Source organism: Mauremys mutica, chromosome 11, assembly GCF_020497125.1.
Source record: "Mauremys mutica isolate MM-2020 ecotype Southern chromosome 11, ASM2049712v1, whole genome shotgun sequence".
Taxonomy (NCBI): domain Eukaryota; kingdom Metazoa; phylum Chordata; order Testudines; family Geoemydidae; genus Mauremys; species Mauremys mutica.
Window position 1 is genome coordinate 42351946 of NC_059082.1, and position 13992 is coordinate 42365937.

At 55.3% G+C, this 13992-nt stretch overlaps 1 protein-coding gene across 4 annotated transcripts in view; it reads right to left on the reverse strand.

Moving 5' to 3' along the window:
• Nucleotides 1-5136: 5136 nt before the first annotated feature.
• The window catches only part of GRAMD2A (GRAM domain containing 2A), an 81802-nt gene continuing 72946 nt past the window's right edge, over nt 5137-13992 (reverse strand). For 3 of the 4 annotated variants that reach the window (XM_044979723.1, XM_044979721.1, XM_044979722.1), the window contains one exon: nt 5137-12522. In XM_044979723.1, the coding sequence (XP_044835658.1) occupies nt 12519-12522 (4 nt within the window). In that variant the 3' untranslated portion in view covers nt 5137-12518. The remainder of the gene's footprint in view (nt 12523-13992) is intronic. The other variant, XR_006572431.1, reaches the window with a different exon arrangement.

The window sequence follows — 13992 nt, forward strand, 5'->3', positions numbered from 1 at the left end:
CAGAGCCGCAACTAGCTATTTTTGTGCCCGAGGCAAGAATATACAATTGTGCTCCCCCCAGTGCCGCCCCCCCGAAACACCCCTCCCAGCGCCACCCCCACCCCCAAACACTGCCCACCCCGCGGAAACAAACCCTTCTTCCCCAGCAGCGCCCTGCCAAAACAGCTGTGGGCCAAAAAGGAAGGTGTGTGTGTGTGGGAGAAATGGCACCCATAGGGTGACTGGATCATAGCAGTAAAATAGGACCCACCCCCTCCCCACTCGGCCCCACCATCACACCCCTCTTCACCCCCTAACCCCCTGCTGGCTTGCTGCATCCCTCCTAGTCAGTCCCTCACCCACCACTTGCCTCCTTTCACCTTCTCCCTCCCTTGCCAGAAACCCCCATGCCTGCCCCTAGAACCCCTGCTGGCTCACTGCTCGACTCTTTGCCCACCCACCACCTGCTCACCCCCAACTCACCGCTCACCCCCTCCTCCCCAAGTATAAAGCCTTATTCAAAGACCCAGGGGTCACTATATTACTGCACACAGCAGTCAATCAATGCAGTTGTAGATAAATCTCTGCATTATGCATTTTTGTATAAGGTAGTATAATTACGGTAAAAGAAAAATGTCTTTTTGCTAGAAGTAGAATAAGATCTTCCCCTCACTTTGTAATCAATTGCCCTGTTGAATGAATGAGGTGTGAATGAGGAAAGTGCGGCAGGCAGGCACCTCCAGACAGCTGCAACCCTTGGAGAGGGGCTGGGAGCCAGACCAAGGACAATCAAACTTGTCAAGTGGTCTGACTAGAGAGGAGCAGACATACTGACGGCCTAGGGGGTTATAAGCAAGCATCTTCCTTTGGTAACACCCTCTTTGCAGCATTGGGACAACCCCCAGCCCAGAGAAAAGCAGCATAAAGGACCAACAGACACAGTCCCAGATTTTGAACCTGGGAGATTTGTCCCCCTCCAGCCACTGACTTGCCACTCACCTCCTCATCTCCCCACCCCCAAATATAAAGCCTCATTCAAAGACAAAGGGGGTCACTATATTAATGCACGCAGCAGTCAATCAATACAGTACCAAAAATTAAAATACTGAAAATGGATGCCCCCATCCATCCACCGACTCACCGCTCGCCTCCTCACCCCCCCTCCAAGTATCAGGTTTGTAGAAATTTTGGTGGTGCCCAGAATGCTCAGAGCATCCCTCCCCCCGAACTCTGCCCCACACCTGCCTAAGGCTCTGCAAGGGAGTTTGGGTTGGGGGAGGAGGTCTAGGATGCAGGCCCTGGGTTGGGGCAGGGGATTGGGGTGTAGGACGGTTGAGAGGTTGGGCTCTGGGATGGAGTCTGGGGTGCAGGCTCTGGGATGGAGTTTGGGTGCTGGGTGCAGGCTCTGGGCTGGGGAACAGGGTGGGTGGAGGGGTGCAGGCTCTGGGAGGGAGTGTGGAGGGCTGGGTGCTGGCTCTGGGAGGGAGTCTGGGGTGCAGGCTCTTGGGACGGAGTTTGGGTGCTGGGTGCAGGCTCCGGGCTGGGGCACGGGGTGGGGGTGCAAGATAGGTGGAGGTGTGCATCCTCTTGAAGGGAGTGTGGAGGGCAGGGCAGGCTCTGGGACAGAGTTTGGGGGCTGGAGAGGGGGTGTGGGCTCTGGGAGGGAGGGGACAGCCATTACATGTGGCTTCCTTCCTCCCCTGCTGCCCCTCAGTGGGTGTGGGGGATGGGACTGCCCCTTGCCCAGTTTGCAGGAGTGGTGGCGGGGGGGGGGCAGATCACAGGGTCAAACACTCACCAAAGCCCCAGAAGCTGCTCAGGTGAGATCCACTGGCTGCTGATGATCCTGTCTGTCTCCCACCGGAAGCCCCCTCGGCGTCTCCTCCAGGTGGGTGCTGGGGGAGGGGAGGGCTGAGAAGCACGTGTGTGCCCCTCCTCTCCCCTCCCTTCGCCCTCCTGATGTGCAGCAGCTGCCTCAGCCGGCTGCTCGGCTGCCTGCTGGCATCCTGTTGCCAAGGCAGCAGCAGCTTTCGTTCTGGCAGGGATGCTCTGGGGCCATTCTGCGCCCCTCAGCTTTAGGTGCCCGAGGCAAGTGCCTCACTCGCCTCGCCCTTGTTACGGCACTGCTTTGCCTTCTTCCCTACTGGATGGCGGGAGCCCCAGGGAGTGACAAGTGATCTTCTGGCTTTGCCTGAGCCTCAGGAAGCCTCTGGCAAGGTTGGCTACCCCAGCTCATGTCCAGGCAGCCCAAAAGAGAGGGTGGCCCAATGGGTAGAAGACGCCAAGAATCAACCACCAGTTGCAGTTTCCAGGTGCTCCAGCCAAGCCCAGGATCGCACTGTGCTCAGTAGCGTAGCGAGCAGGGTGCAGGGGAAGCAGCCGTTTCCCCTCAGCACATTTTCCAAAAGCGGCACCTGCCAGGCCGGTGCTGGGGAAAGCATGGCTGGAGAAGCCATGGGGGAGGGGCGGCAGGCATGGCCGGAGGAGTGAGGGGGCCGGCTCCTCAGCCCCTCTCCACTGCATGTCTCCGGCGGGCAGCCCACGCCCCCGGACCCACCGCGCTGCCCCACGGGCTGCAGCAGCCTCCGTGCTGCACTGCAGTGCTGCCGGCCCCAGCCGGCCCTGGCTCGTGTGCCCAGGCTGCTGCCCAGGGGCGTCTCCTCCCCAGGCCCAGCTTGGGATCCAATGGGGGAAGGAGGGGGCGGAGTCAGGGTGCAAGACCAGAGGAGGAGCCAAGGGGGGCGTGGCCAGAGGAGGAGCCAAGGGGGCACCTTTTTTATGTTTGCTCCCCCTACACTTAGAACCTGGCTACGCCACGGACTGTGCTGCAGCCACCCCCTCCTCCATCCAGCCCAGGGACACAGCACGGCACTGACTGAGCCAGGACTGGAACTCGGGCGTTCCAGGACCCTGGCCCCAGCCGTGCTGCCTGTGTCAGTGCTGGGAGCTCATTGTTATGATCAGCATCACCGTAGCACAGGCCTGCACAACTCGTAAAGCAGCGAGGGCCACATTCCTCCAAAGAAAACAGCTGAGGACCGAAACCTCCCTGCCCCACAGAAACACCCTGCCCCAGGGTTGCCCAGCCCTGCAGAAACAAACCCTCCTTCCCCAGCGCCACCCCACCAAAACAGCTGTGGGCCAAAAAGGAAGGTTGGGGGTGGGGAGGTGATACTTGATTTTAAATCAACCAGGGGCTCCCAGCTGAAGAGGTGGTGGGGAGCCCTCGGGGCAAATTAAAGGGCCCGGGGCTCTGGCGGCTGGGGGAACCCAGCAGGGCCGGCTCTAGGTTTTTTGCTGCCCCAAGCAAAAAAAAAAAATTGGCTGCCCCCCGTCCCAGCCCTGGGCTCCCCCCTGTACCCCCCTGCTGCCCCAGTCCTGGGCTCTCCCCCCACCCACACCCCCTGCCGCCCCTGTGTTGGGCTTCCCCCTTTCCTCCCCACCAGTGCCCTCCCCCCACCCCGCTGCTGCCCCAGCACTGGGCTCCCCCCCACCAGTGCCCCCCCCCACCTCCTGCTGACCCAGCCCTGGGTCACTGGTAACTCGCTCCCAGGGTGGGTCATGCAGCAGGAATTTTGGATGTGCACAAAACACAGACAGGATTGGTTCCCATATGGTTACAGAGCTGCAGTAAAGTGGAACAATTTTCAGCTTGTGTGATTGGAGGATATCTGGATGCATATTATAAGACTGTCCTCCATAAATGAGGAAAAGTTGAGGTGCCTTTATTATTCTTTTGTTCCACTCTTTCGTTCTATGGGGAATTTGCCAATGCAATATCACTGTCTTCCTTTTAAACAAACAAAAAGGCAATGGCTGTTAAAAATAGCAATTCCAGTGCTAATAAGCATTTCTTGCTCAATTTTATCCTACTTTTTCTACAGCAAGTTACAGTGGATCAGTATATTTGATTTGGGAGAAATGAAGTAACAGCTGCCCAAATTGAGCTTGAGCACTCCTGAATTTTGAAGTGTTCAAATCTGGAAGGCAGGTGCTGGGGTGGGGGGGCGCTGTGGGCTCCGCAGGGGAGCATGGGAGCAACGTTTCTGGAGCTGCATGGAGCCAGACACGCTGGTCTGAGTGGCACGGTAAGGGGGCTGGGGGTTGGAGAAGGGGTAGGGGGTTCCGGGGGGCAGTCAAGGGACAGGGAGCAGGGGGGGTTGGATGGGGCAGAGGTTCAGGGGGGCAGTCAGGAGACAGGTGGGGGTGAGGTCCTGAGGGGAAGTTGCAGGGGATCTCAGGAGGGGGCAGTTGGGGACAAGGAGAAGGGAGGCTTAGATAGGGGCTGGGGTCCAAAGGGGCAGTTAGGGGCAAGGGTCTCAGGAGGGGGCAATCGGGGGATAAGGAGCAGCGGCATTTAGATAGGGGGTGGGGTCCTGGGAGAGGGATATCAGGAGACAAGGACCAGCTGTGTTAGATGGGGGGGGTCCTGGGGGGCAGTTAGGGCAGGGGTCCGAGGAGGGGGCAATCCACTGCCACGGGCCAGGATTCAAAGGGCTCTGGGATGCCCTCCGCTGCGGGCAGCGCAGAGCCCTCTGACTCCCAGCCACGGCTGAGATTTAAACAGCTCTGGGCTCCCCGTGGCTGCGGGCAGCGCAGAGCCCTTTGATTCCTCGCTGCGGCTGGGATTTAAAGGGCTCTGGGCTCCCCGTGGCTGCGGGCAGCGCAGAGCCCTTTGATTCCCCGCTGCGGCTGGGATTTAAAGGGCTCTGGGCTCCCCGCAGAGCGCTGTGTGTGGGGGATTCAGAATCCCCCCGCGGGCCGCAGTGAGGCTCCGCGGGCGGCCGTATGTTGTGCAGGCCTGCCGTAGCAGCTAGGATCCCAGGCACAGACCAAGAGACATCAGTCCAGAAAGCACAATGAGGCCTCCAGTAATGAATGGCCAGGGCCTCCTGCAGCAGCCCAACCTTGGTTCTGTACTGACACAGAGCAAGAAGGGCCCTACTCACTGAGCCACCATCACCACTCCCTCCAGCAGTGGCATCTTCCTTGAGACTTCCCATCCATGCTTTGCCCATGCCCTGCATGGTTTGTAACATACAAGAGGACAGTATGAGATGATAAGGCAGCTAAACTCAGATTTGCATCTATATATTTTCCCCTGCTTGGATTCTCCACATGCAGAAAGACAGTAACCACTTGTCAGACACTGGCACATTAGAAAACGTTGGTTTTTATTTAAAATATGTTCACAGGCTACAGCAAGACAGCATTCTATTCCCCAGATGTCACCCGCTGGCCAACAGATGTAGTTATACAACTGAGGAGGGGAAAAGGACTTGAACCATTCACTGGATCTATATAAATACTTCTGGTTTACAACAAATATAAAAATAGAAGCAGCAAGGCTGGGCTGTGCATGCACTGACTTCAGCTGCCTTCCCCAGTCATTGATGCATCAGTACTTTGAATTCCCAGGTGTGGTGTTGCGTCAGCACACACTCCTAGGGCAGGCTGGAGTGAAGAGTAAGGGTAAAATTGCACCAAGATTGTGTTTGACTCACAAAAATACTGTACAAGTGACCGGACCAGGGACAGATCCCAGCTCCTCAAAACAAGCTTCATGACATCATCATTAGCTCTGCACTGGCTACTCCCCTTCCTTTGTCCCCAGCCTCCCGGGGGGAGCGTGGTGTGTGTGAATGGAATCCTCCCCCATGCTACAGGATTGTGACGTCTACTGGGCCATTCCTACCCCGGGTCTTGTCACTGTCACTTCAGCCTGACCATGCTGGCCATGCTAAAGGGCATTTCCTCCTTGGCTGAGGTTACAGCCCCTCTGCCTGCCTGCTGCTGCACTCATTGACATTAATACTTCAGTGGGAGAGGGCCAGTCTCAGGTGGTGGAGGCAGGCAAAATGGCTATTTGAGTGATTTCACTGTGATCTACCTGGGGGCTTACAGAAACCAGGCTGCTCTTCTGTCTGCAATGCCTTGCTGGTTAGAGGACCCATCTCAGGGTAAGAAGTGGGTCATGGCAGTTCAGGGACACTCATTTCACTAGTGGATTGCAAACATTCTCCTCCCACCCCCAAAACAAAACACAGAGTGCAACAGCCGGACAGAGAGCTTCCTCAGGGGGACAGGATTAGATCAGAGTCCAGTATCTTGTCTCCAAGAGCAGCTAAGATTCCTCATGCGTCAGAGGATGGCAAACCCCACCTACTACTGTGCCTGGCCAATTTGCAGGGGACCTTCACTACACGCAGTGTTTAACATTGGCAACGGACAGACAACAAAACAGGATCGGGTTCAGCAAGAGTCAAACAGGGGCGAAGAACAGCTGCTTGGTGCGGCGCTAAAGCGAGTGGCAGAATCGGTTAGCCAGCGTACATGCTGTGAACACCTTTATTTATCCACTACAAAGCTATTGCTTCCCCACACAGCGGTTGATCCGCCTGCTGAGCCTTTCAGGGTGTGTCTCCACTGCCATTCAACACCCGTGCCAGCCAACTTGGGCTCCTGAGGCTCAGCTGCAGGCCTGTTTAATTGCAGTGTAGACCCTCGGGCTCAGGCTGCAGCCCTAGCTCTGGGACCCTCCCAGCTCGCAGGATCCTAGAGCTCAGGCTCCAGCATGAGCCCGGACATTTACACCACATTTAAACAACCCCTAAGCCCGAGTCAGCTGGCACAGGGCAGCTGTGGGTTAATGGCAGTGTAGACACACCCTCAGAGACTAGCTACTTGAGTGTGCAAGCCAGTCACTAGGAGACAGGGCGTGAACATGCAGCTGCGGGGACGGTTCAAAAGGCCCCAGCAGAGCTCTCTCGTCTCCCAATCACATTGCTCATGGGATGGTCCTGTCCACTACTGAGAGCTTTAATAGTTGCTCATCTCTAGGTTATTGCCTTGGGATCCATTTCCCTGCTCTTTAAAGATAATAAATACCGTTATAAAACCTTCAAGGATTGTGTGCTCACCTCCCATCTCCCAGAGGATCTGTGCAAACCAGTGACTGGTGCTAGGACTTGGCATTCAGAGGTGTAGCGGAGAGGGCTGTAGGAAGGGACATAAAAAGAGGAAATAAAGTCCTGTTCTCCTGCTGGAGTAGCTCTGGCATCCCATCTTAGAGCTCTCCATCTTAGTGACAACACCACTGGAGGGAAGAAGGACAAAAAATTGCAGCTAGACAAGTAAAATAAATGAATGCTAGAAGTAAAAAACTGAATGACTGGATGGCAACTGAAGGCTAAATTGCAGCTAGAAAAGCCGCCAGCCTGGATAATTCAGTCCTAGCCCAGTGTCAAACTTCCCATTCCTGAGCGCACAGAGAAGCTAGCAAAAAGCCAACTACAAGCTCGTCTAACTGAAGTTAACATTCTAAACCTTGCATAACATGGATTCAGGCTAGGACATAGAAATGAAACTGGTCTAGTGGCATTGATGGGTGATGATCTGCTGTCAGTAGGCAGAGGGCAGACAGCCATTCTCCTCCTCCTGGGCCTCTCTACAGTGTTTGACATGGATGACTGTGAAATATGCTGTCCGGCCTGAGAGGACAGTAGTCCAGGGTAATGAGGTAAAATGGTTTGAGTCTTTCCTGTACAAACACACCCAAAAAGCAGTGATGAACAACTGCACCTCTACCACTAGACTCCTCACTTTGGGTTTCCACAAGGATCAATTCCCTCCCCGGTCCCTTTTGAAATCTACATCCAACTGCTCGGTGAACAGGTCAGATGACATGGACTCAAGTGCCAGCAATATGCCGATGACACACAGCTTTACCCATCCTTCACCACATATGACCACACGCCTATCACCAAGACAACCCAATGCTTGGATGAGATCAGCTCATGGATGAAGAGCAGCTGGTTGATGCTAAACCCTAGCAAAACAGAGATGATGCTGGAGGGTGGGGGAAAAGTATGCAGCCATGGTGGAGTCTCCTTTGGCTGAAGTTCACATCCACAATTGGTCAATTCAGTCCATCGACTTATGAGTACTCCTGGATTCCTCACTGACAACAAGTTCGCATGTCACAATGGTTGTAACGCTTTCCACCATTTCCGGCTGGCTAGGACACACCATCCCATCAGGCTTGGCCTCAGTTATTCACACCTTCATCACTGCTCAGCTGGCCTGTGGCAATGCGATACACCTGGGCATGAAACCTGCAGTGCATGAAACTCCAAGTACAGAACACTGCAGCACATCTCAACACCACAGCCTGCCATGAGCACCAGTCCTCTACTCTCTACGCTGGCTTCCCCTAGCATTTCCACTCAAGTTCAAGGCTCAGCCCTTATCCTCAAAGCATTTGACGGCCTGTGCCAGGATATCTAAAAGACCATTTAAGCTCTGGGATGAAGACCTTGTCGACAACTTTGCTCCTCTGTCACAATGGAACAATAAAAAGAGTAAAGCGGGAGACAGACCTTTCTCCAGGGGCAATCTGAGCCTGTGCAATGAACTCCCCCGGCCAGGAATTAAGGGTTACCACAAACCTCACCACCTTCTGCTCGAAGTGCAAGGTGCGTTTCTTTGATCTCCATTCTGCAACTGGTGTATTTATTTAATAAAAATCAGATTAAAATCACCCTTACCAAAACAAGACACTCCCCTGCACTAGCTGCTCCCTCTGGGGTGAGGATAAGAGAACAAACACAGGACAGATGCGTAGTCACATTGCTTAATGCCCAACTGGAAGGTGCCCACAGACTATGGTGAGGAGTGTGGTATAAAAACCTATGTAGGATACTACATTATTGGTGCTTTCAGTGGAAAACAGCTGCAATGGGAGGGGGATCAGGAGAGCTCCCAAATCTTCGGTTACCCCCAAATGCTAGTGCTTAGAAACCCTCTCTGTGCAGTGATGAGTGGATTCCCAGCCCCAGCTAGCTGTGATAGGAACACACGATGGCACCCCTTGTTCTGCGCTGCGCTGTCCTCCTCTAACAAAGGCCCTGGGATGAGTGTGCTACTCAAACAGATCCCAAGTCTTCAATAAGCTCGTCATATGGTCCTATTCCTCCAGAGGGGAGTGTTTGAATCCTGCTGTGGGAGCCCTGCTTAGCCCTGGAGCTGATAGCAATGGAGCAGAAGCAGCTGCTGACCTTGCAGCAGTGGTGAGGTTAATGGGAGTTGAATGAGCTCAGCCCAGACACACAGAGGTTAGGCCATGGAGTGTGTTGTTCTTTTTCTGCGAGTCCTGCCACTGCCTGCAGAGCCCTCTCCGCAGCTCTGCAAGTGCTGTGCTTTGAAGCAGGAGTCAGCATCACAGTGCTCCTTCCTGGATGGCACCATGCAATACAGCAGACATGGCTACACCCACTGCAGCCCTGTCTCTCTCCCAGGCATCCTGCTGCTGTCAGGAAGCTGCCAGCACTACCACGGCAGTTCAAGAGCTGTGGCTGACACGGTCAACGTGCACCTCTGCCGGCTGCAGGGGTCCTGCTGTCGGTGTTCATAGGGGACAGGGTGAAAGCCGGAAGCAGTCCTGACCCAAGCAAATGCGCAAGAGCAGCTTTGATGGCCAATCCGCAGGCAAACAGTTCCAGCGATGGAGGAGCGGAGCGCTACCCGCAAAGCGAGCCCACACCCCACTGCTCGCTGGGACCTCATCCCCAGGAGCGTGGGTTAATGTCACTGGAGGGTTTTTTTGTTAAACACTGAAAGAGATTCATACTCCAAAAAGCTGGGCTGTCATTTGTGCAAGACAGTGAGTCAGCCCTCCCAGCCCCACCCCCAAAATGATCCCTGGCATAAAGCAGCATTTCCTGGCACTTTGTTGCACTGCGGCCAATCCACATGTCTTCCTTGCTAGCTGTGCTCCTCTCCCCTGTGAGATCAGCTGCTGGGGCAGGAGGGGATTGGGGGGGACAGTGAAGGCAGGAGGCTGCTCCCTGCAGAGCTCACAGGGGACATGGCACTTTGTTTTAGTGCTTTCAAACACAATCAACCCAAAGAGCGGATGCCTGATGAGCGCGCACACACCGGAGAGGAGGGGATTGGTGAGTAACGTGCGGCCAGCAAGGTGGCTGTCTGGCCACTCTCCAGCAGCCTACTCTCAACTGCTGGGCACATCCCTTCTGGAATGACTCACTGAGGGAGTCACGGGCACCCTGACACCAGAGTTACACAAGCTGCTTGCTGGTGTGCGGGGAGTGCTGAGTCCTGGTGCCGCTTACACCATATTGCGTCTGTCTCCCACCTTTCGCTCCATGTGATCCCAAAGCGCTTCACACACGCGAGCGATGCAGAGACATCTTTATTCAGCGTGAGGGGAATGAGGGGCTGATCCAGAGCCCACTGGAGTCAATGCGAGTCTTTCCATTGACTTTGGATCAGGCTCCTAAAGTGCATGGTTACAGTGGCTGTATATGAGGTGCTTCTAGAACGCTAAGCAGGCTGGACTCCTAATATGCATCAGCCCAGCCAGGCTTTTGAATATTTATGAGCTCAGCCTCTTCCAGCATTGCACTCATGCCTCCCATCCCATCCCCCACAGCTCCATTGTCCCCCACGTACAATGGGGTTTCTGCTCAGTCCCTGCACTCCCCAGGGACGGTGCAGCGTCAGGCCACAGAGCACTGGACGTTTCATGTAGATATCGACGACACAGAGCTTCTGGGGGAACACAGACAGAGCTATTCCTCCTGCCCTCTCTAAGGTGTTCGCTGGCTCCTGATCGCAGCAGGGCTACATCCTACTACAACTCCACCGCCCAGAGGCCAGCTCCAGGCCCACCTCTCGACTCTCCTTTGGGGGTGCTCCGATACAGCCCTCTCTTGTGGTTAGAAACTTGGGGTGCTGAGGAGCCCCATGTGGAGAGCACAGCGTGCCTGACACCGCCATCAGACAACTGTCACTTCAAGTTTGGACTCAGCACTGCTGGTTCCTGGCCAGACTCTGTATTGCCCTTAAAGTGCAGACGCCTTTCAAACAGAGCCCTCCTGAATCTTGCTCTAAACTGTCCCTCTGGCCTCCTCAAGGAGCCGAATGAGGGGTCTAATTCTAGCCTACTCATCTCCCCACTGCCGAACTCTACCCAGTGCAGGTCGGCCTTGCTTTGCATCTGCTTGTGGATGGGCGTGCTGCCTTTTCCCTGGATTGCCCAGCGCGGCAGAGAGCATTATTACAGTATGGCACGGACTCTGCACAGCGCTGGGTGGGGCTGGGCTTTGGGGTTAGCGAGCCACCTCATCCCTTTATTTTCACCTCTCTCCTGCCCTGAAGGAACGTTGGCACAAGGAGCGTGGTACGTTTTGGAAGGGATGTGGGGCGGTTAAGCATGATCTATGCTGCGCACACTAGCCTCACAGGGGATGTGAGTTGCACAAGAATCCCCACGACTAACAGTCTGCTATTGCCACCTGCAGAACCTAACTTCAGCAGGTATCGGGCCAGGAGCCCTCTAACTCCTGTCTGGCATCTCACTGGAGCTGTAATTTTTACACTGGAAGTTGTTATGACAACTACTGTAACTGAGCTATTGCCTGAGTATGAACACTGGCACCTAAGCAGAGATGCATTCCAGGACCCGGCTAGGCCAAGGCCCAGTGTGGAAGGGTAATGTGGAAACCCCGAAGGGCAAGAGGAAATCCATCCTGAGGAGAACTAGCTGAGTGTGGGTTGTGTATTCTGGGAGAACAGAACATGCCCCAGCTGTGCTGCCCATCCTGAGCTCCGTAGGGAGGGTCAGTCTCTGCTACCGGGGCTTCTCACTTAACTGAGGTCCACGGTTGTCCTTGAAAAAGAAAAAAGCAGAATTAGGAATAAAAATGGTGGTAACTTGAACATTGAGTCCTCCTAGGAGTGGGCCCAGCAGTGTCACACCAGAAAGGCCCGGTCACCTGTAGTCTGTTGTGCCACCGTCCGATGGCTGCGACGATGGCCCAATGCTGGTGTCATAGTGCTAGAGTCTCCCGCTACCATGGTGATTTGGCTCTGGGCACCGTGTGTCTGGGCCAAAACCAAGGCCCCTGGAAGAACATGTGGTTTCACTAGCACCAGGCCCTCGCCAATTGGAAAGAAGGGGAGTCCTGCTGGCAGCAGCTCAGGTTATACTGACAGTCTGTCCCTGCTTGAGCAGGAGTCTCTGCTGGTAGAAGAACAACAGTATTTGGTCCTAATTGTGCTGATCAAGGGCACAGCAGATTGCATGCTGCTGTGACACCTCCTGTGCTCAACAGAGGCGATTCCTGGACCATCGAGCTACTAACTGTTCTTACTTGCTCTCAGAATCCGGCTGGAGATGCAGCTCAAGCCGCCGTCCAACGAAGCTGCACCCAAGACTCTGATAAACAGTCGATGCTTGGGAGGGGGTTTGTACAAACAGGTGGCTATCGTTTGGAAGAAGTGACTGCATGGATGGCTCCAGTCCGATCCCACAGCGCAACGGGCCAAGGGAGGGTTTTGCCATTGCAAAGGGAGGTGTCACGAGCCAGAAGTAACGCAGAATAAAAGAGTGAGCAATCCTGGATTCAGACTCTCTCCATATTGCAGACACGCTCACCAGCAGGACACCCTGGAGATCTGTACACAAAGTGCTATTTTCCTGTCAAGGTCCATCGTGAGCCACAGCTCTGGGGCGACGGTCACCTGCAAACAGAGAGACAGCGGAAGATGAAGGCAAGCAAACCTATACAGGGCTGTGCCTTCACCTCAGGCTCCCCAAGGAACTTATTCCTGGCATTGTGCAGGGGAGGTGTGACGGGGGGCAGATCCCATCTTTTAAAAGACTTATCACATCCTGTAGGGGGCAATCCACAGGCAACATTTCCCTGCACTGCAGCAGGTCCCTATCCAGCACTCCGTCATGGACTCTATGCTGCCACGACGCTGCTCTGAAGTCATGGAAACTATGGGTCAGGTCCTGCTCCTGCTGGAGTCACTGCAGGAGGATCAGACCGTAAGGCGGTCCTGACAGGTCCACTGGAGCAATCAGCAGGGACGTGTTGTAACTGCACTAGAAACGTTCTACCACAGCCAGGGAGATGCTGAGCCACTAGCATTGTGCGGGGGGTAAGAGAGGGCAGGCATGACACAGGCACTCGGAGCAACGCTATATCCGACCACAATCACGAGCATTACCGGGGGAAAGACCCATCTAGTTCTTACCCACCCAGCATCTCCTGCCAGTGCAAGCCTGACTGCTCTTCAGTGCGTGGTCTCATGCTACCAGGGGAAGCAGCACCAGATACTACCCTGGGGGAATTCTGCACCACTGTGCATGCGCAGAATTCATGTCCCCCACAGATTTCTTTCCTTCCCTGCAGAAAAATGACTTTCTGACATAGAAGCAGAGGGAAGCTGCAAGAGCAGTCAAGCACCACTCCCTAGCTGCGCAGGTACATTGTCAGACCCACCTCCAGAAACCTCCCCCAGCTGCGGGAAGCTCAGCATCCTCCCCTGCTTCCTGCCCCCATCGCTCCTCAGCTGCAGGGGAAGGGGGTCACTGTACAGGGAACTGCTCCCGCATCCACCCAAACCCCATGCATCTGGATCTCCCATACTCAGACACCATTGCCAAGCCTCACCCCAGACACCCAGAACCCCTCTAGCCCTCCATACCTGAACCCCACCCCACTGAACCTCAATCCCTGCATCTGGAGCACCCTGCACCCAGACCCCCACCCCTGCACCCAGACCACCCTCCACTGAGCTCCCTGCACTCAAACCCCCACCCTGATAAGCCCCACCCACCTGCACCACCCTGAGCTCCCACATCCAGATCCCCATGCAACTGACCCTCAACTAGCTGCACCCCCACCCCACCAAGGCCCAGGCCCTCAGCACCCAGACCTCCCTGCTGAGACCCCCACACCTAGATCCCTCTGCTGAGCCCCAACCACTTTCACCTGGAAGCCCCTGCAGAGTTTCATTGCCCCTGCACCTGAAACCTCTCCCCATCCCCATGAGCCTCTGTGCATCCAGATCCCCTCACACCTAGTGCCCCCCCCCCACTGAGCTGCCTGCACCCAGACTGTCCCACACAGAATTGTCTCACCCCACCCCTGGGTCCCCCCCAAACTCAGCCCCTCCACACTTGGATCCTGCCTGGTTGAGCCT